The sequence below is a fragment of the Mustela nivalis genome (assembly GCF_964662115.1).
Source record: "Mustela nivalis genome assembly, chromosome: X".
Classification (NCBI taxonomy): Eukaryota; Metazoa; Chordata; class Mammalia; order Carnivora; family Mustelidae; genus Mustela; species Mustela nivalis.
In genome coordinates, this window is record NC_139040.1 from 44886077 (window position 1) to 44903264 (window position 17188).

General features: G+C 39.1%; 1 protein-coding gene across 1 annotated transcript; it reads left to right on the plus strand.

Moving 5' to 3' along the window:
• Nucleotides 1–10615: 10615 nt before the first annotated feature.
• On the plus strand, nucleotides 10616–12648 carry LOC309856835 (transcription elongation factor A protein-like 3). Its single transcript, XM_082718473.1, has 3 exons — nucleotides 10616–10787; nucleotides 11324–11391; nucleotides 11764–12648. Exon 3 carries the CDS (start codon nucleotides 11791–11793, stop codon nucleotides 12391–12393), a length of 603 nt encoding a protein of 200 aa, XP_082574599.1. The 5' UTR covers nucleotides 10616–10787; nucleotides 11324–11391; nucleotides 11764–11790; the 3' UTR covers nucleotides 12394–12648.
• Nucleotides 12649–17188: the final 4540 nt, after the last annotated feature.

A 17188-nucleotide genomic window follows, 5' to 3' on the forward strand; every position in this document is an offset into this window, starting at 1 on the left:
GGAAGCAGGGCAGAAAAAGAACCTGGAAGAGCCCTGGGGCAGGAGCTAGGACTCTTTTGCTGACTCAGTTGGCCATCGTAGAACATAGATTTTTCCCTTATCAAAATGAATAAAAATTTCCTCTTGCCAATTTAAAACCTTGGTTATGAGAGTCCATCCTAGCCATTTTTAATTGATCCCATTACTAGGGAGTGTTTATCTGCTTGTTTCAGGGGAAAGGTGGAAAGTTGAAAATAAGCATAAATATTCATTTGTATCAGTTTCCTGTAGCTGCTGCAAACAAACAAACAAAACTACCATAATACAAATTTATTCTCTCACAGGTCTGGAGACCAGAAGTCAGAAATTACTGTGTGGGAAGGGCAATGCTCCCACCGGAAGCTCTTCAGAAGAGTCCATTCATTGCAGTGCAACTGTTATCAAAGCTACAATAAGCAAAATAGTGTAGTATTGACATAATGACAGACATAGAGGACAATGAGATCAAATACACATTTCAAAAATAAACCCACACATGCATAGTCAAAAGATTGTCAACAGGGGCACCTGGGTGGCTCAGTGGGTTGAGCCTCTGCCTTCGGCTCGGGTCATGGTCTCAGGGTCATGGGATCGAGCCCTGCATGGGGCTCTCTGCTCGGCGGGGAGCCTGCTTCCCCCTCTCTCTCTGCCTGCCTCTCTGCCTACTTGTGATCTCTCTGTCAAATGAATAAATAAAATCTTAAAAAAAAAAAAAAGATTGTCAACAAGGGTGCCAAGAACATTCAATGGGGAAAGGATATACTTTTCAACATGTGGTGGTGGGAACACTACATATTCATATACAAAAGAATAAGGCTGGACCCTTAATTTCACCATATATAAATATTATCTCAAAATGAGTGAAAAACTTAAACCTAGGAGCTAAAACCTTAACTCTTAGATGAAAGCATGGTAAAAGCTTCATGATCATGGATTTCTCCCTTTTGAAAGGAGAATATATATTTCATGTCTATCCACCATCATATCTGGAAGCACTTAAATTCTTTAGTTTTACAGGCTCATAGCTAAAGAGGATTTTTGCCTCAGGATGAATCATATTTCTAGTCTCACCGAGACTTAATTTAGATAGATGAGACTTTGGAGTTGATGCTGGAATAGGTTAAGATTTGGGGGGCTGTTGGAATGGGATAAATGTATTTTATATTTTGTATATGAGAAGGATGAGTACTGGGGGGCCAGAGGGTGGATTGTTAGGTACTGAATTGTGTCCCCTCCAAATTCATAGGTTGAGTCTTTAACCCCCAATGTGACTGTATGTGGAGATAGGGTCTTTAAGGAGTTATATAAGGTTAAATAAAGTCTTAAGTGTGGGCCCTCAATCAAATAAGTATTCTCCTGAGAAAAGGAAGAGACACCAAGAGGGTTTGCTCAAAAGAAAAGGGCCATATGAAGATGTAGCAAGAAGGTAGCCATCTGCAAACCAAGAAAAGAGGCCTCAAGAGAAACCAAACCTGCTGACAACTTGATCTTGGAATTTTAACCTCCAGAACTATGAGAAATTAATTTCTGTTAAGTCACCCAATCTGTGAAGTTTCGTACAGCAGAATCAGAAGACCAAGACAGGATATAACACAAATTGGTGACCAGAGACTGGGTAGATACAGTAAAGGAGGGAAACTACTTAGTGAGTAAGAAGATTTTACTTTGGGGTGATAGAAATGTTTTGGAACTAATTAGAAGTGGTGGCTACACAACACTGTGAATGCACTAAATACTACTAAATTGTTCACTTTGAAATGGTTCATGTTTTTAATTTTTATTGTAGAAAAATATACATAATGCCATATCTATATTTTAATCATTGTTAAGTGTACAATTTAGTAGCATTAAGTACATTCACATTGTTGTGGAATAATCACTGCTATTCATTTCCAGCAATTTTTCATCATTTCAAACTGAAACTCTATACCCATTAAACAAAAACTTCTCATTCTCCATCTCCCACTGCCCTGGTAACCATTCTACTTTATGTCTGTATAAATTTGACTCTTGTAGGACTCTTACATAAGTGGAATAATGCAGAATTTGTCTTTTTGTGTCTGGCTTATTTAACTTAACATAATACTTTCAAGGTTCACCTGTATTATAGTGTGTAACAGAATTTTATTCCTTCTTAAGGCTGAACCATATTTTATTGAATGTATATATTGCATATTATTTGTCCATTTATTTCCCAAGCATCACTTGGGTTGCTTTTTCCTTATGACTATTGTGACTAATGTTGCTATGAGCATGGGAGTGCAAATATCTATTTAAGCCTCTGCTCTCAATTATTTTGGGTATATATCCAGAAGTGAATTGCTGGAACATATGATAATGATATGTTTTGTTTTGTTTTGTTTTGTTTTGTTTTGTTTTGTTTTGAGTAAACAGCATGTTGGTGCAGCTGCACCAGTTTACATTCCCACCAGCAGAGTACAAGTGTTCCAATTTTCCCCATGTCCTCACTAACACATTGTTTTCTGAGTTTTTTTTTATAATAGCCATCTTAATAGGTGTGAAGTCATATCTCACAGTTGTTTGGATTAACATTTCTCTAATAGCGATGCTGAGCATTTTTTAATATGCTTTAGCCATTAGCATATCTTCTATGAAGAAATGTCTATTCAAGTTCTTGGCCCATTTTTTAGTTGGGTTCTTTTTGTTGCTGAGTTGTAGGAGACCTTTATATAGTCTCCTTAAATAGACATCTGATTTGTAAATATTTTCCCCAATCCTGTAGGTTGCCTTTTAGCTCTCTTGATACTGTTCTTTGATGCACAAAATGGTATTTTGATGAATTCCAATTGTATTAATTTGGGTTACTGCAACAAAATGCATTAGATGTGGTGCATTAAACAACAAACATTTTATTCCTGCCATTCAGGAAGCTGAGATGTCTAAGATCAAGGGTTCTGGAAAATTCAGTGTCCGGTGAGGTCCCTCTTCCTGGTTTGCAGATGCCCACCTTCTTGCTGATCCTTTCATATTGGAAAGAGAGAGAACTCTAGTCTCTTCCTCTTTTTATAAGGACAGTGGTCCCATTTAAAGGTTTTACCCTTATGGCCTCTTTTAAATCTAATTATATCCCAAAGATCTCATCTCCAAATACCATCACATTGGGGATTAGGGCTTCAAAAATATAAATTTCAGGAGGACACAAACATTCAGACCATAGTAGTCCAAACTTGGCCTCCAGTATTCTTGTCCTTTTCACATGCATAATACATTAATTCTATCCCAACAGCCTTAGAAGCTTTAAATCATTTCACAGAAACTCTAAAGTCAAAGGTCCAAAATCTCTTCTAAATACTATCTAAATGAGATATTGGTGAGATTCTAGGTATAATTCATCCTTAACCAAAATTACTTTCCAGCTACAAACCTATGAAACCAAATAAGTTATGTACTTCCAAAATATAATAGTGGGGCAGGTATAAGGTATACATTTCCATTCAAAAGGTAGAAACAGGAAAGAAGAAAGGGGTGATGGGTCCCAAGCAAGTAAAAAACCTAGCAAGACAAATCCCATTAGATCTTAAGGCATGAGAATAATCTTTGGTTCAGTGTTCTGCCCTCCAGGCCCTCTGAAGTGTCAACATCATTCCTGTAGCTCTTAGAGTTGCTGTCTCTGCTATAGCTCTGTGGTAACCCTTCTTACATATCAGCTGTCTTCAGGGTCCCCACCCACATATTAGCTCTGATAGGTGAGGAACAAATCCCCATTAGTCTGCAGGTGGGAGCTGTGTTCACTGGTTCTGGACTACCCATGGCTTTGGTTAGAGACAATCTGACCTATCAACACTGAAGATAGTGATCTTGATAATCTCTGAATTATATTCATGGCCATTCTTTACTTTTCTTGAATAGTGCAAGTTCACAGCAGAATAGGTTTATTATCCTGTTCTGAAGAATCAAAGAAATTGAAAAGCTTCCTTCATTCTACAACATCTTTGTCATCTTCAGCTCAGATTGGCAGTGTTTCTGCTGGAGTGGCTGATTAAGATTGTGGTTCACACCCATACTAATCTCCTTATCAAATTATTATTCCACCATACTCTTAGAACTTCCTTTCTTAAATTTTTACAATTTTGGTGGGCCAAGGATTTTCCAAATCCTTAAGCTCTGGTTCCTTTTAGCTTAAAAATTTCTTCTTCAATCACTTCTTCCTTTTTACATTGTATGATAAGTAGTCAGGAGGAACCAAGATGATCCTCCCACACTTTTTCTAGAAATATCCTCAGCTAAAAATGCATTTTTGTTGCTTGCAAGTGCTACCTTCTACAAAACACTCAAATATGAATACAGTTCAGCCAAGTTATCTGCCACCTAATAGCAAGGGTAGCTTTTTCTCCATTGTCCAATAATATGTTCCACATTCTGTGACCTCACAGAATGGTGTTTACCATTCATATCACTACCAACATTCTATACATGATTATGTATTACTCTCAAAGAAGATGAAAACTTTATTTCCAGCACTCTTCTTTCTTTTCTGAACCCTTACCACAGTCGAGTTTAACAATCCTCTCGGGGCAACAATGGCTTTTTCTAGCATGCTTCAATATGTGAATTTTGGTGGGACATAAACGTTCAGTCCATAGCACTGATTTACTTATTTTCTTTTTGTTGCCTATGCTTTGAGTATCATATTCAAGAAATCATTGCCATATCCAATGACATGAAGTTTTTTCCACCTTTTTCTTCCAGAATTTTCAGTTTTAGTTCTTAGGTTGAAATCTTTGATACATTTGAGTTAACTTTTGGTAAGTGGTGTAAGGTAGGTGCCCAACTCCTTTCTTTTGCATGTGGATATCCAGTTTTCTGGATATCCACACTATTTATTGAAAATATAGTATTTTTCTCATTGAACAGAAAATAATGGGAATGAGAAATTCACTTGATCTGGCTGAAGAAGGAATCATTAAACTTAAAAATAGGTAAATAAAGATTTCAAGTCTGAAAAATGAAATAAAAATTAATGAGAGTATATTGATACACAGAACCTTGGGACACTATCAAGTACACCAACATAGACATAACAGGAATCACAGAAAGGGATGAGGAAAAGTAAGCAACGAGGAAATACATTTGAAAATACAATAACCAAAACTTCTCAAATTTGATGAAAAACACTAATCTACAAGTGGTCTTCTAATCAGAAATCATGGAAATCAGAAGACAGTGGGAATTCATCTTCAGAATGCAGAAGAAAATCAATATTAACCAAGATTTCTTAACCAACAAATTCTCCCTTAAAAATTAAGTATTAATTAAGACATTTTCAGATAACAAATATTGAGAAAATTTTTAAACATTTTTGCTGTTCTATAAGAAATATTAAACAGTCCTTAAGGCTCAAAATCAAAGGGCACTAGATGGTAACTTGAATCCACATTAAGAAATAAAGACCACTGGCCAGGTAACTAAAATAGGTGAATATAAAAGACAAAGTTGTTGGCTAAATAATGGCCTCCCCACCAATACTCATATCCAAACCTTGAAACCTATAAATATTGCTTTATATGGCAAAAATAGACTTTGCAGGTTTGATTAAGCTAAAGATCTCAAGATGGAGAGATTATACTGGATTTTCTGGGTGGGGCCCAAGTGCAATCACACATGTTCTTATCAAAGAAAAACAGAAGAAAATTTGACATTGAAGAGGAAGAAAGCAATGTGATGATGGAAGCAGACATTTGAATATGCTATGCTGGTGGTTTTGGAGATGGAGAAAATGGACATAAATCAAGAAATGCAGTTCTAGAAGTTGGAGAAGGCAAAGAAATGGATGCTCCCCTAAAGTTTCCACAGGCAGAATTACCCTGTTAAGACCTTGGTTAAACCCCATAAGATTATTTCAAATTTATAACTTCCAGGGGCACCTGGGTGGTTCAGTGGGTTAAGCCACAGCCTTTGGCTCAGGTCATGATCTCAGGATCCTGGGATCGAGCCCTGCGTTGGGCTCTCTGCTCAGTGGGGAGCCTGCTTCCCCCCTCCCCTGCCTGCTGCTCTGCCTACCTGTGATCTCTCTCTCTCTCTCTCTGTCAAATAAATAAAAATCTTTAAAAAAAATTATAACTTCCAGCATTGTAAGAGAATAAACTTTTGTTGTTTAAGCCATGAACTTTGTGGTACTTTGTTACAGCAACAATAAAAAATTAATACAGAGAGTATAAATGTATGTTTGTGACTCTTATTTGATTTAAAGGAAAACTACATAAAAACAATAATTATAAAACAGTGTTTATGGGTATACAATAGCTAAATGTGTAGTTTCTACGACAATAATAGCACAAAAGAGGAAGGAGGGAATGGAGATATATTACAACAAACTTTTTAATAGTATTGAAGTTAAGTTAGAATTGGCAAAATTAGATTGTCTTAAGATGTTAATTTTAATCCCTAGGGCAACCACTAAGAAAATAATTTTTTAAATCTTTAAAAACAAGAGAATTAAAATGGCATACTAAAAATGTCTTTTAAAAAGAATGCAATAGTGGAGAAATAAAGGAGCAAAAAAGACAATAAGCATAAAGAAAACAAATAATAAAATGGCAGATGTAAATCCTACCTTACCCATGATTACATTAAATACAAATTAATCCAACTCCATACTATTTACAAGAGAAAGACTTTTAGATTCAAAGAAATAAACAGAATGAAAGTGAAAAGATGGAAAAATAAATGCCATGAGAAGGGTATTTTAATATCGGGCAAAATAGACTTTAGGACAAAAATGTTATCAGAGAACAAGAAAGGTATTTCATAATGACAAGGTCAACCCATCAAGAATATATTAAAACATATGTAAACATACATAAATGTCAAAATACATGAAGCAAAAACTGCCAGAAAAAAAAAAAGGGAAGAAACAATTTGATTATAGTAACTAGAGATTTCAAAATGACACTTTAAAAACTTGATGGAACAAGTAGGAAGAATATCAATAAGAAAATAAGACAGTTGGGCACTTGGGTGGCTCAGTCAGTTAAGCATCTACCTTCAGCTCAGGTCATTATCCCAGGGTCCTGGGATTGTCCTGCATTGGGCTTCCTGCTCAGACGGGAGTCTGCTTCTCCCTCTGCCCCTCCCTCTCCACCCCCTACTCGTGCTCACTTGCTCTCTCTTGAGAAGTAAATAAATAAAATCTTTTTTTTTAAAAAAAGAAAAGAAGACAGTTGAATATAATCAAACCAGCTAGAATAACAGACATCTATAAAATACTCCAAACAGCTTCAAAATACATACTCTATCCAACTTTCGTTTGGAGAGACCATATAGTAGACGATAATAAAATACCATATAAATTTATAAAGATTGAAATCATACAAATAATATTCTCTGACAATAATGGAAATAAGTTAGTAATTGAAAGCATAAGGAAATCTGAAAAATCTACAAACATGTATAAATTAAACAGTATATTTTCATTTAGTCAGAAGAAATGATGAAAGAAATTAGAAACTACTTTGAGATGAATAAAAATGAAAACACAACAAACCGTAACTTTGGGGATATAGTTAAGCAGTGCTTTGAGGGACTATTATAGATGTAAATCCTTATATTAAGAAGATGAAAATCTCAAATCAATAATTTAAATTCTCACCTTAAAGCACTAGAAAAAATTGCTTAAAACAAACAAACAAAAAATCATAAGGAAGGAAATAGTAAAGATTAGAGTGGAAATAAATGAAATAGAGAACAGTAAAACAATAGAGAATATCACTAAAACCAAAAGTTGGTCCTTTGAAAATATAAGGGAAAAAAACCTGACAATGCTATAACTAGACCTACCAAGAAAAAAAAGGATAAGAATTCAAATTATTAAAATTAGGAATGAAAGAGGGGACATGACTCTTAACTTCAAAGATTTACAGAGGATTATACAGTAATACCATGAACAGCTGTGTGACAGTAAGTAAGACAAGATGGATGACAGGGACAAATTCCAATAAAGACACAAACTACCAACACTAACAAATAAAATAGAAAGAAAAGTAAATTTACTGAAAATGGCAATGGAATTCTGAGACTTGATCCCTCTCCTAAAAGCAACTAATAACCTAGCAAAAAGTATCAGAATCAACTTCTGTAGAACTCTGGAATCTAGTAAAATAAAAATTGTAACAATCAGGGGAAATTTAGTGAAATTTCTACTACTCCTCTGTGGTCAGAAATTTTAAATTGTTTACCTACCATCCATCATGCCCCAGATTTTCAACAGTCTGTACATGGCAGCTTAATATCCTGATTTAGACTGCTAGTGCCTGAGGGAAGAATTCAGATTCTATTCTTATAGAATTGTGGTTGTGAGTCTTAGTCTACCTGTCAGTTCTCTCAAGGACCAGCACAAAAACTTCCATTTGTCACATGAGACAGAGCATTCCTCGGACTGGGACTGGGGCAGCTTCCTGGGTAACTTTTGCCAAAAGCATTTAAAGTCATAGGTATTGACCAAAGCAGCCTGGGGCAAGGAACAACATTCAGGATAAAAAAAAAAAATAGACAGACTGACAAGTATAAGTATGAGAAGCTGCGGAAAAGACACACATGGAGAAACAAGCACTTTTAAAAACTTTATATAAAAGAAACCAAATACTATATGTCCATACCAAGATTGGACACATGCTCAGCAAAGGCCAGAGAAGGCCTTACATGTTCACCCTGGGCTGGTCTTAAGGTCTGAAAAAGCAGAAAGTAAAGCATTAAAAATATCTCAACTTGGAGCTCATCTGCAAAAACTGGGAAAGCATTTTTCTTCTGTTGGCTCTAGACATTTAAAGTATCTCTGTTCAAATACCAGTTGATTACTGAGCTAATCCAAACTGGCAAATACCAGTTGATTACTGAGTTAATTACTGAAATTTCAGTGACCTCACATGACAAAGAAAACAGAATTTACAAAAAGTACTTTTAAAAGTCAACAAACAAAGAAACAACCAACAACAAAGAACAACAACAAAACCTGGAAAGTGAGAGGATCTAATTTACAGAATTGGCATTTTCTAATATACAAAATGTCCAAATTCCAACACAGATTGTAAGGCATATGAAGAAACAAGAAAGTATGGTCTATTTCTAGGAAAGGAAAAAATTATTAGACTGAGTATAAAAAAGTTCATGTATTAGACAAACTAGAAAAAAATTTTAGATCAACTTTCTTAAATATGTTCAAAGAGCTACAGGAAGCCATAGACAAAGCACTAAGGAAATGAGGGGGAAAATGCCTTAGCAAATACAAACTATCAGCAGAGAGAGTATAGAGATAGAAATTATAAAAAGGAACAAAATAGAAATTCTGGAGTGAAAATAACTGAAGTAAAAAGCTCACTAGTGGGGTTTGACAGCATATTTGAGCATGTAGAAGTAAGAATCAGTTACTCTGAAGATAGATGAATTGAGATTATCCAGTCTGAGGAGCAAAAAGTAAAAAGAGTGAGGAAAAATTAACAAAACCTAAAAGAACCAGGAGAAACAATAAAACATATTTAAAATATGCATGACAGGAATCTCAGAAGGAGAAAAGAGATAGAAACAAGAAGAAGGAATTTCTGAACAAATAAAAGCTAAAAATTATTCAAAAGGGGATACACTAATCTATGTATTCAAGAAGTTCAGTTATTTCCAATCAGGATAAACATGATCCAAATCAAGACACACTATAGTCACAATGTCAAAACCAAATATATGCTGTTACACTGTAACAACTATAGTTTTGGCAATTTTCTAGTTTTTGAGTTGGGTGGTGATTTCACAGTATGAAAGAGGAAAGGGAAGGGAAGGGGAATAAAGGGGAGGAAAGGAAAGAAAAGAGGGACAAAAGGTAGATGCTAAGACTGTGTTGTAGACAAAGAATTATGATAAATTGGTTCATCTATGACACGTTTTAGAAAATACTTTAATGCTTTCATTTTTAGCTGTCTGACATTCTATATGAGAACCGGTCCAATACTGGAGCGCAAGTTTCAAGTGTGAAGAGAAGTGAACAGAGAAGGTGAGAAGGAAGTAGCAGAAAAAAGGTTGGGGTGTAAGGATTTTGAGGTCCCTCAGGGACATTCAAGCAGTGGTATCCAATAGACAGTTGGCAAAGAGGGTCTTGGGGCTATGGGGAGGGAACAGTCTGGAGATGGAGCTTTGAGAATCATCTGTGCTTAGGGGGAAATGAACAGAAATCATTCAGGGAGAGAGAACATGGGTACAGAGAAGAGGTCCAGGAACACAGCTGTTCAAGGTGGCAGTGCCGCTTCCTGGCGGTACTACTGCCTGGGCTCAGGAGTCAGGCAGAGCCGGTCTTGAAAGCAGCCTGTGGGACTCGGTTGTTGAGCGCTCCTGGCAAAGTCGAGTACCGTCCCTGTGAACAGCGGTCACACCTGGCAATGGCGTACATCGCAGAGGGGTGCAGTGCGAGGGCCTGAGATGCGCCAGGTAAAGCACCTGCGGTCCGGAAGCCTCCTGGCTCCTGCTCTCTCCTTGATTCCCCATTTGCCACTCGGCCCTCCACCGCGTGTGGTTGCTTGGTCCCTTGGGGATGGGGGTATGGGGGCGGGGTGGGGGACCGAGCTCGGGTGACGCGGCGCTCACGTGACTGGCTGGGCGCCGACGTGGGCAGCAGCCCCCGCGCCCGCCCGTTCACCGGCCCTGCGGTCGCGTCCCTCCGCTCCCGTCGCCCGCGCGGAACCAGCTCCCTGAGCTGCCCGGGCGGCGGGCGAGGGGTGAGCGGGCTTCGGCGAGCCCGACGAGGCGCAGGCCTGCCCCGGGCCCCGCAGGTCAGTGTGAAGGTGGGCGCTGCCGGCAGCCCCGGTCAGAGGTGGAGGTGGATGGGAGTAGGAACCCGGAGCAGCGCGGAGTGGAATGGGGTTCCGGGAGGTCGGTGAGGAGGGGGATGCAGCGTGGACGTGGGCGGGTGGGGAGGGAGCACCCCACCGCCGCCTCCTCGACGCCCCTCCTCCGCGCCCTCCATCCATTTTTGGACCTGAAATGCGGGGAGGTGCCCCCGCAGTGCGACAGTGAAATGTAGACATATTCTAGAAATAACCCGCTCTCACACTCTGTACCTAACAGGAAATACCGACCTCTGCGGAAAAGGGGAGAGGGTGGGCGGCATGCCTGCAGCGGAGGAGGACACAGAGACCAAAACCTTTTGGGAAGCATCCTGGTCTGGAGTCTGAGGCCTGAAAATTAATGGCAGCTGGGATGTGGGGGAGATAGGAGAGGGAAATGTTGCTTGAACAGGATTCAGACTCCGGAAAGAAACAAGTAGGCTGAGTGCACAGGCCCCCTCCTGTCTCCTGTCTGTCTGCAGGTCTGTGTGTCTGTCCCCAGCACTCTGCAAGGCTAGAAAAGGAGGAGGAACCTGTCCAGAATCTGCAGGTTAGTGAAAGGGGGAGGCCATTGGACAGGAACGGGGGGAGGGTGTGGAGGACACAGTTTGGGCAGAATTTGAGGACCCCACTGCCTATCCTCCATACCACATATATTGCGCCCACCCCACCACGCTGAAGGATGGTATAGAAGGTGGTAGGGCCTGCCAGGGAAATGGTTGGCTCTCACATGTGGGATGAATTACGGGGTAAAGGGTGGGCTGAAGACACACTTGGAGGGCTTGGGAAGCCAGGGAATCCAGCCAAGGAGAAGAATGCCAGTAATATCAGCATCTGCCTTCCACCTCCAAGTCCTCAGTCTGCCTTGTCTTTGTTTTTTCTTCCCCTTCCCATCCCACCCCTCCCCCTCCCCCTGCCCCAGGACAAGGAAAAGAAGGGAAAATTCAATATGGAAAAACTCTACAATGAAAATGAAGGAAAGCTGGAAATTGAGGGAAAACCCGAAGATGAAGTAGAGCCTGAAGATGAAGGAAAATCAGATGAGGAAGAAATGCTGGAAATGGAGGGGAAGCCAGGGCATGAGGGAAAGCTCCAGAATAAGGGACAATCAGATAATGGGGGACCACCAGAAGATGAGGGAAAGCAAGAAAAGCAGGGCATGTCCAACAATGAGGGAAAACCACATGGTGAGGGCAAGCCAGAATCCCTGGCAAAGCCTGAGAGTGAACCACGGGCTGCCGAAAAGCGCCCAGCTGAAGATTACGTGCCCAGGAAAGCAAAAAGAAAAACAGACAGGGGGACAGATGATTCCCCCAAGGACTATCAGGAGGACTTACAGGAAAGGCACTTGGGCAGTGAGGAGATGATGAGAGAATGTGGAGATATGTCAAGGGCTCAGGAAGAGCTAAGAAAAAAACAGAAAATGGGTGGTTTTCACTGGATGCAAAGAGATGTACAGGATCCATTTGCCCCAAGGGGGCAACGAGGTGTCAGGGGAGTGAGGGGTGGAGGTAGGGGCCAAAGAGGCTTACATGATATCCCATATCTTTAATGCCTTTGGCCCTCAATTTTGTTTTCTCTGATGAGAATATTGCTGATGCTGCTTTCCCTCGTAGGCATTTGCCAGGCTATGTGCTTTAACCTTAAGCTGATATTTTGTTTTAGGTGTCACTCTTGTTACCAGCAGCCTTTCGATCCAGCTATAATGCTCTCTGCCATTCAGTAGAGAATTTTCATCCATGTGCATGGAAAAGATATTCATGGTACATTGCAAAAATAATAAAGATAAAATAATTTCAGAACCACATATGCAGTATCAGCCCATTTTTATAAAAATATAGTACTTGCAAAATGCATTTGTGCACAGAGAAAACTCTGAAAGTGTGTTACACTGAAAAGTAGGCAATGGTTTTTCCTGCATGATAGCCAGAATAGGTCTCACCCATACTCAGAAATGAGTTCAATCACCTCATGGTTAGGTACTTCCATGGCATTGTTCTGCAGGCGTGCCCAACCACATATCTTCCCCTAGTTGTAACCATGTCCATAAGCATTGCTGCTCCTTCTGAGTCCTGTACCATCCTACGGCTTCCACCATGGTGTGATTCTTTTTATTTGGTCACTCATCTCTTTTTCCTAAATATATGAATTATGTCTGTCATAATTTAAAAATAACTAAAAGCTGAAAAGAATACATGGTAAGTGATTTAACCATTTTGTGAGTTTAAGAGGGCAGTGAAGACAAAATTCCTCATCAGAACATGAAAAAATAGGTAAAACTCACATTTTCTAGGACTAATAGCTACAGGAATCAACCTGACAGTTATAACACATCTACTGCTGTAAGGGTCAATGTTGTTATCTGTAAAATGGGGATATTACTTGCTTTATGGACCTGCCAAGTGGATAAAATGAGGTACTGAGTTATGTGAGCTCTGTTGTAACCCAGCCTCTACTAGATACTTGTGGGGGGGTGGTATGGCTCCCACACTATTTCCCATGCAGCAGCAGGTATATGGATGGAATTCAGACACTTGGAGCAGGATTGAAGGAGGTCTCATCTGTGCCCAGTAACAAGTCTAGGCAGCTAGAAGATGAATGTCATTGTCTCCTGGATATGTCCATAGTGCTGGGCACTGTGCCCTTGCTCCTGGGTTCTGTACTTATTAAAGATACTATCTAATGATCTGGAGGCCTTAAGGTGCCAAAGCCCTATCAATTTCTCTAGAGCCAATGCCCACCCATCCTTGACCCTTACAGAAGTGTGAACAAAGCTCTTTTCTCACTTGAGTTTTGTTATTCAGTTACCTGTGAGTATCCCACTAGTATTACTTGCAAAATGATAATTTATGTGTATTTTTTCAGTTTGTGCATTTTTGTATACATGAATATCCTCATCATATTCAGATATTATAGGCTAGAGGAGGAAAAAATATCTGTAATAAAGCTGTGCTGGTGTGTCTGGGTGACTCACTTGGTTAAGTGTCTGACTTTGGCTCAGGTCATGATCTCAGGGTTCTGGAATAGAACCCCATGTTGAGTTCAGGGCTCAGTGGGGAGTCTGTTTGTCCCTCTGCCTCTCCCCCAACTTATGCTTTCTCCCTGAAATAAATAAATAAATAAAATCTTTTTTTTTTAAGTTGTGCTATCTTATTGGTTAATATCTGCAAACTCTCTACTAGGTGGAGTTCTCTTCCAGGAAACTTGTCAGGCCCCACTTTAGCAGTTCAGTCAACACTTAAACATATCTGATTTTTAGATCTTTATTAGTGAACATGTGGTGCAGGGAGCAGCTCATCAGTATCACTTGAGAGTTAATTAGAAATGCAGAATCTCAGGCCCTACCTCAGAACTACTGAGTTAGGATCATTTTAACAAGATTCCCAGATGATTCCTGTGTACATTTAAGTTTGAGAACAAGTGGCTTAGATGGAGACTCTTTTCAGGCTCTTCACTCCCACCTTCCCATCAAATATGTACCTGAAAATATAAATATATATACCATATAAGATACACACTCTCCCATGAATTAGTAGGTCTTGAAATTAATTCAGTGGATCAAGACTTGCGAATTGTTAAGGAAATAAGATAAAATAAAGGCAAATAGAAAATATCACATTGCAGGTATGGTGATTATTATATGACATTTGTATTTCAGATGTGTGTGCGTGTGTGTGTGTAACGTAAGTTGTGATGCAAAATAAAATATTTCTTACTGTGGGCTGTGGTTTTAAAAAACTGAGAAACACTTTATTGGATTCTTTGCATCTCAAAACATATCCAGCCCATTTTATATTTGTATATCTAGTGCCCAACACAGTACCCGACAAATAGTAGGCGTTTAATAAAAGCATAAATAATGAGGATTAATTTGAGAACCTTAGGTTGTTCCCAAAGTTTAGCCCTTATCTACATAATTAACTTTGGAAAAATAATTTTAATTGTCTAACAGGTTTTACCAGCACCAAGGAGAACTCCTCGGCTGGAGTTGAACTTCTCAACTCCAGGAAGACAGGCTCTGTAAAGTGAAACTAAACAACTGTGGTATCTGTGCTGTAAAAAGATCCAGTGGAAGACTGTATGTCACAGGAGCACAGTGTCATAAAGGATCACTATGCTTGCCAGGGTTGGAAGCCAGGATAAGGAGCTGCCATGGAGGGATAACAGTTGATTTGCCTGCAGGTGATCTTTCTCCAGTTAGCCTGTGGGAATCAGGACCTTAGATTTTAGAGACAACGTATATCATACTTGCTTTGTGCTTGGACTCCATATGGTTTCCAATTTTAAGTGATATCCAGAGAAAGGAAAAGTACTACAACAGATCTGGGCTATAGTGCTAGTTTCTCTGACACTTCAGTCTCATGACCCTGAAGACCCAGTTTTATTATATCCTTGGGTATATCAAAGTGGCACAAGTAAATTACATGATACTTATTCCTGCTATTTCATTGTCTCTATCTCTCCACCATTATGTATGGCCTCATAACCAGTTAGAATAAGAAAGATAAAACAATCATCCAGTTTGTCAATGTATCTTCTTGGTATGTTGACAATAAATGTAAACAGATGTCTAAGGAATGACTTTGTGTCCCATGATATAATAATTTACTATTGCACAACAAATTACCACACACTGAGGTTAACAAAATATTCATTTACTAGTTCACACATCTGCATCTGTAGACCAGAGGTCTTGCACTGCATGATTATGCTTTCTGCTCAGGGTCTCACAAGGCTGACATCAAGGTGTTTTCAGAATTCAGTTCCTTGCAGCTATAGGACTGTGTTACTGCATATTTTTTACTGGCTATCAGCTGAGCTCTTTTCAGTTTATAATATCTTGCATTCTTTACCACAAGGCTCACTCCATTTTCAAGCCAGCAATAGTGCATTGACTCTTTCTCATGCTTCTAATCTCTGACTTCTCTGTACCTGACTCTAGACAACTATTTAAAGGGATAATGTGGGGAGCCTGGGTGGAATCATCTGACCCTTGATTTTGGCTCAGGTCATGATCTCAGGATTGTGAGATTAAGTCTATCTGCACTGGGCATGAAGCCTGCTTAAGATTTTCTCTCTCCCTCCCCTTCCCTCTCTCCCTCTCTAAAAGAAAGCAGGGAGGATGGTGTGATTAGGTCAGGGCCACCTAGATAATTTTCTCATGTTAAAGTCAACTGATTTAAGACCCTAATTCTATCTACAGATGGCTTCACAGAAACATGTGGATTAATATTTGATTAAATAACTGGAAGAAGGTATGTATGTAATGCCAGTTGGCAATGTGGTAGGCAATCTTAAAATTCTGCTCCACAGTCCACCTTCTGATTTCTGAAGATTCATTTCCTTCCCAAATGCAAAACATATTCACCTCCCAAGGTTAACATATTCACCTTCCCCCAAGGTTCATAAGAGGTTCACAAGAACTCTGTCTCATTATAGCATTAGTTCAAAAGTCAAAATCTCATCATCTAAATCATCTAAACCAGATGTGTATGAGGATCCTAGGCATAATCCCCTAAGTACAGTTCCTGAAGATATTCCTCTCCATCTGAAACTCCATGGGTCCATACGTTAAGTGTCATGGTAACCAAGTTAGATACTATGACTGGGATCCAAAACATTGCCTTCATATTACAAAGGCTGACCTGGCTACTACCTATTACCGGATGTCCAAAACTCCCACAGCAGGGGACAATGCTGACCCATATATTTGGCAACATTTCCTGGTGCAACCAACTAGCTGCCAAGTGGTAAATTGATTCCTGGAGCCCTTCTTTCCCAGAGGAGTAAAAATATTTTTCCTTATAGTAATAGACATGTATATCAGATAAGGAATTGCCATTACTGTCCATAACACTTCTTTCAGCATAAGCATGTCTTAGTCACCTGAATAGTGCCACACACAATATCACCAAAATCATATTCAACCAAGGAATTAACTTTGCTACAAAATACAAAAATAAATGGGCTAAATCTCACAGAATTTACTAATCTCTGACTTCTCTTACTGTGAATATTTGGCAAAAATCCTTTTGTGAATGTTTGGTAGAATTCAGCAGTGAAGCCATCTGCCCCTGGGTTTTTATTTGTGGGTATTTTTTATGACTAATGCAATCTCTTCCCTGTTAAAACTCTAGTTGTATAATTTATTTCTTCTTTTTTGTGGACATATAAATGACATACAATGTTATATTAGTTTCAAGTGAATAACATACTAACTTGACACTTGCATATATGGCAAAATGATCACTACATTAAATCTACTTACTGTTACCATGCAAGGTTAATACAATATTATTAACGATACTCCCCATGGCTTATTTTATAACTGGAAACATTACTTATTG

Excerpts from the sequence above, each read along its gene's own strand:
- LOC309856835 (XM_082718473.1), top strand. The coding sequence starts at position 11,791 with ATGGAAAAACTCTACAATGAAAATGAAGGAAAGCTGGAAATTGAGGGA.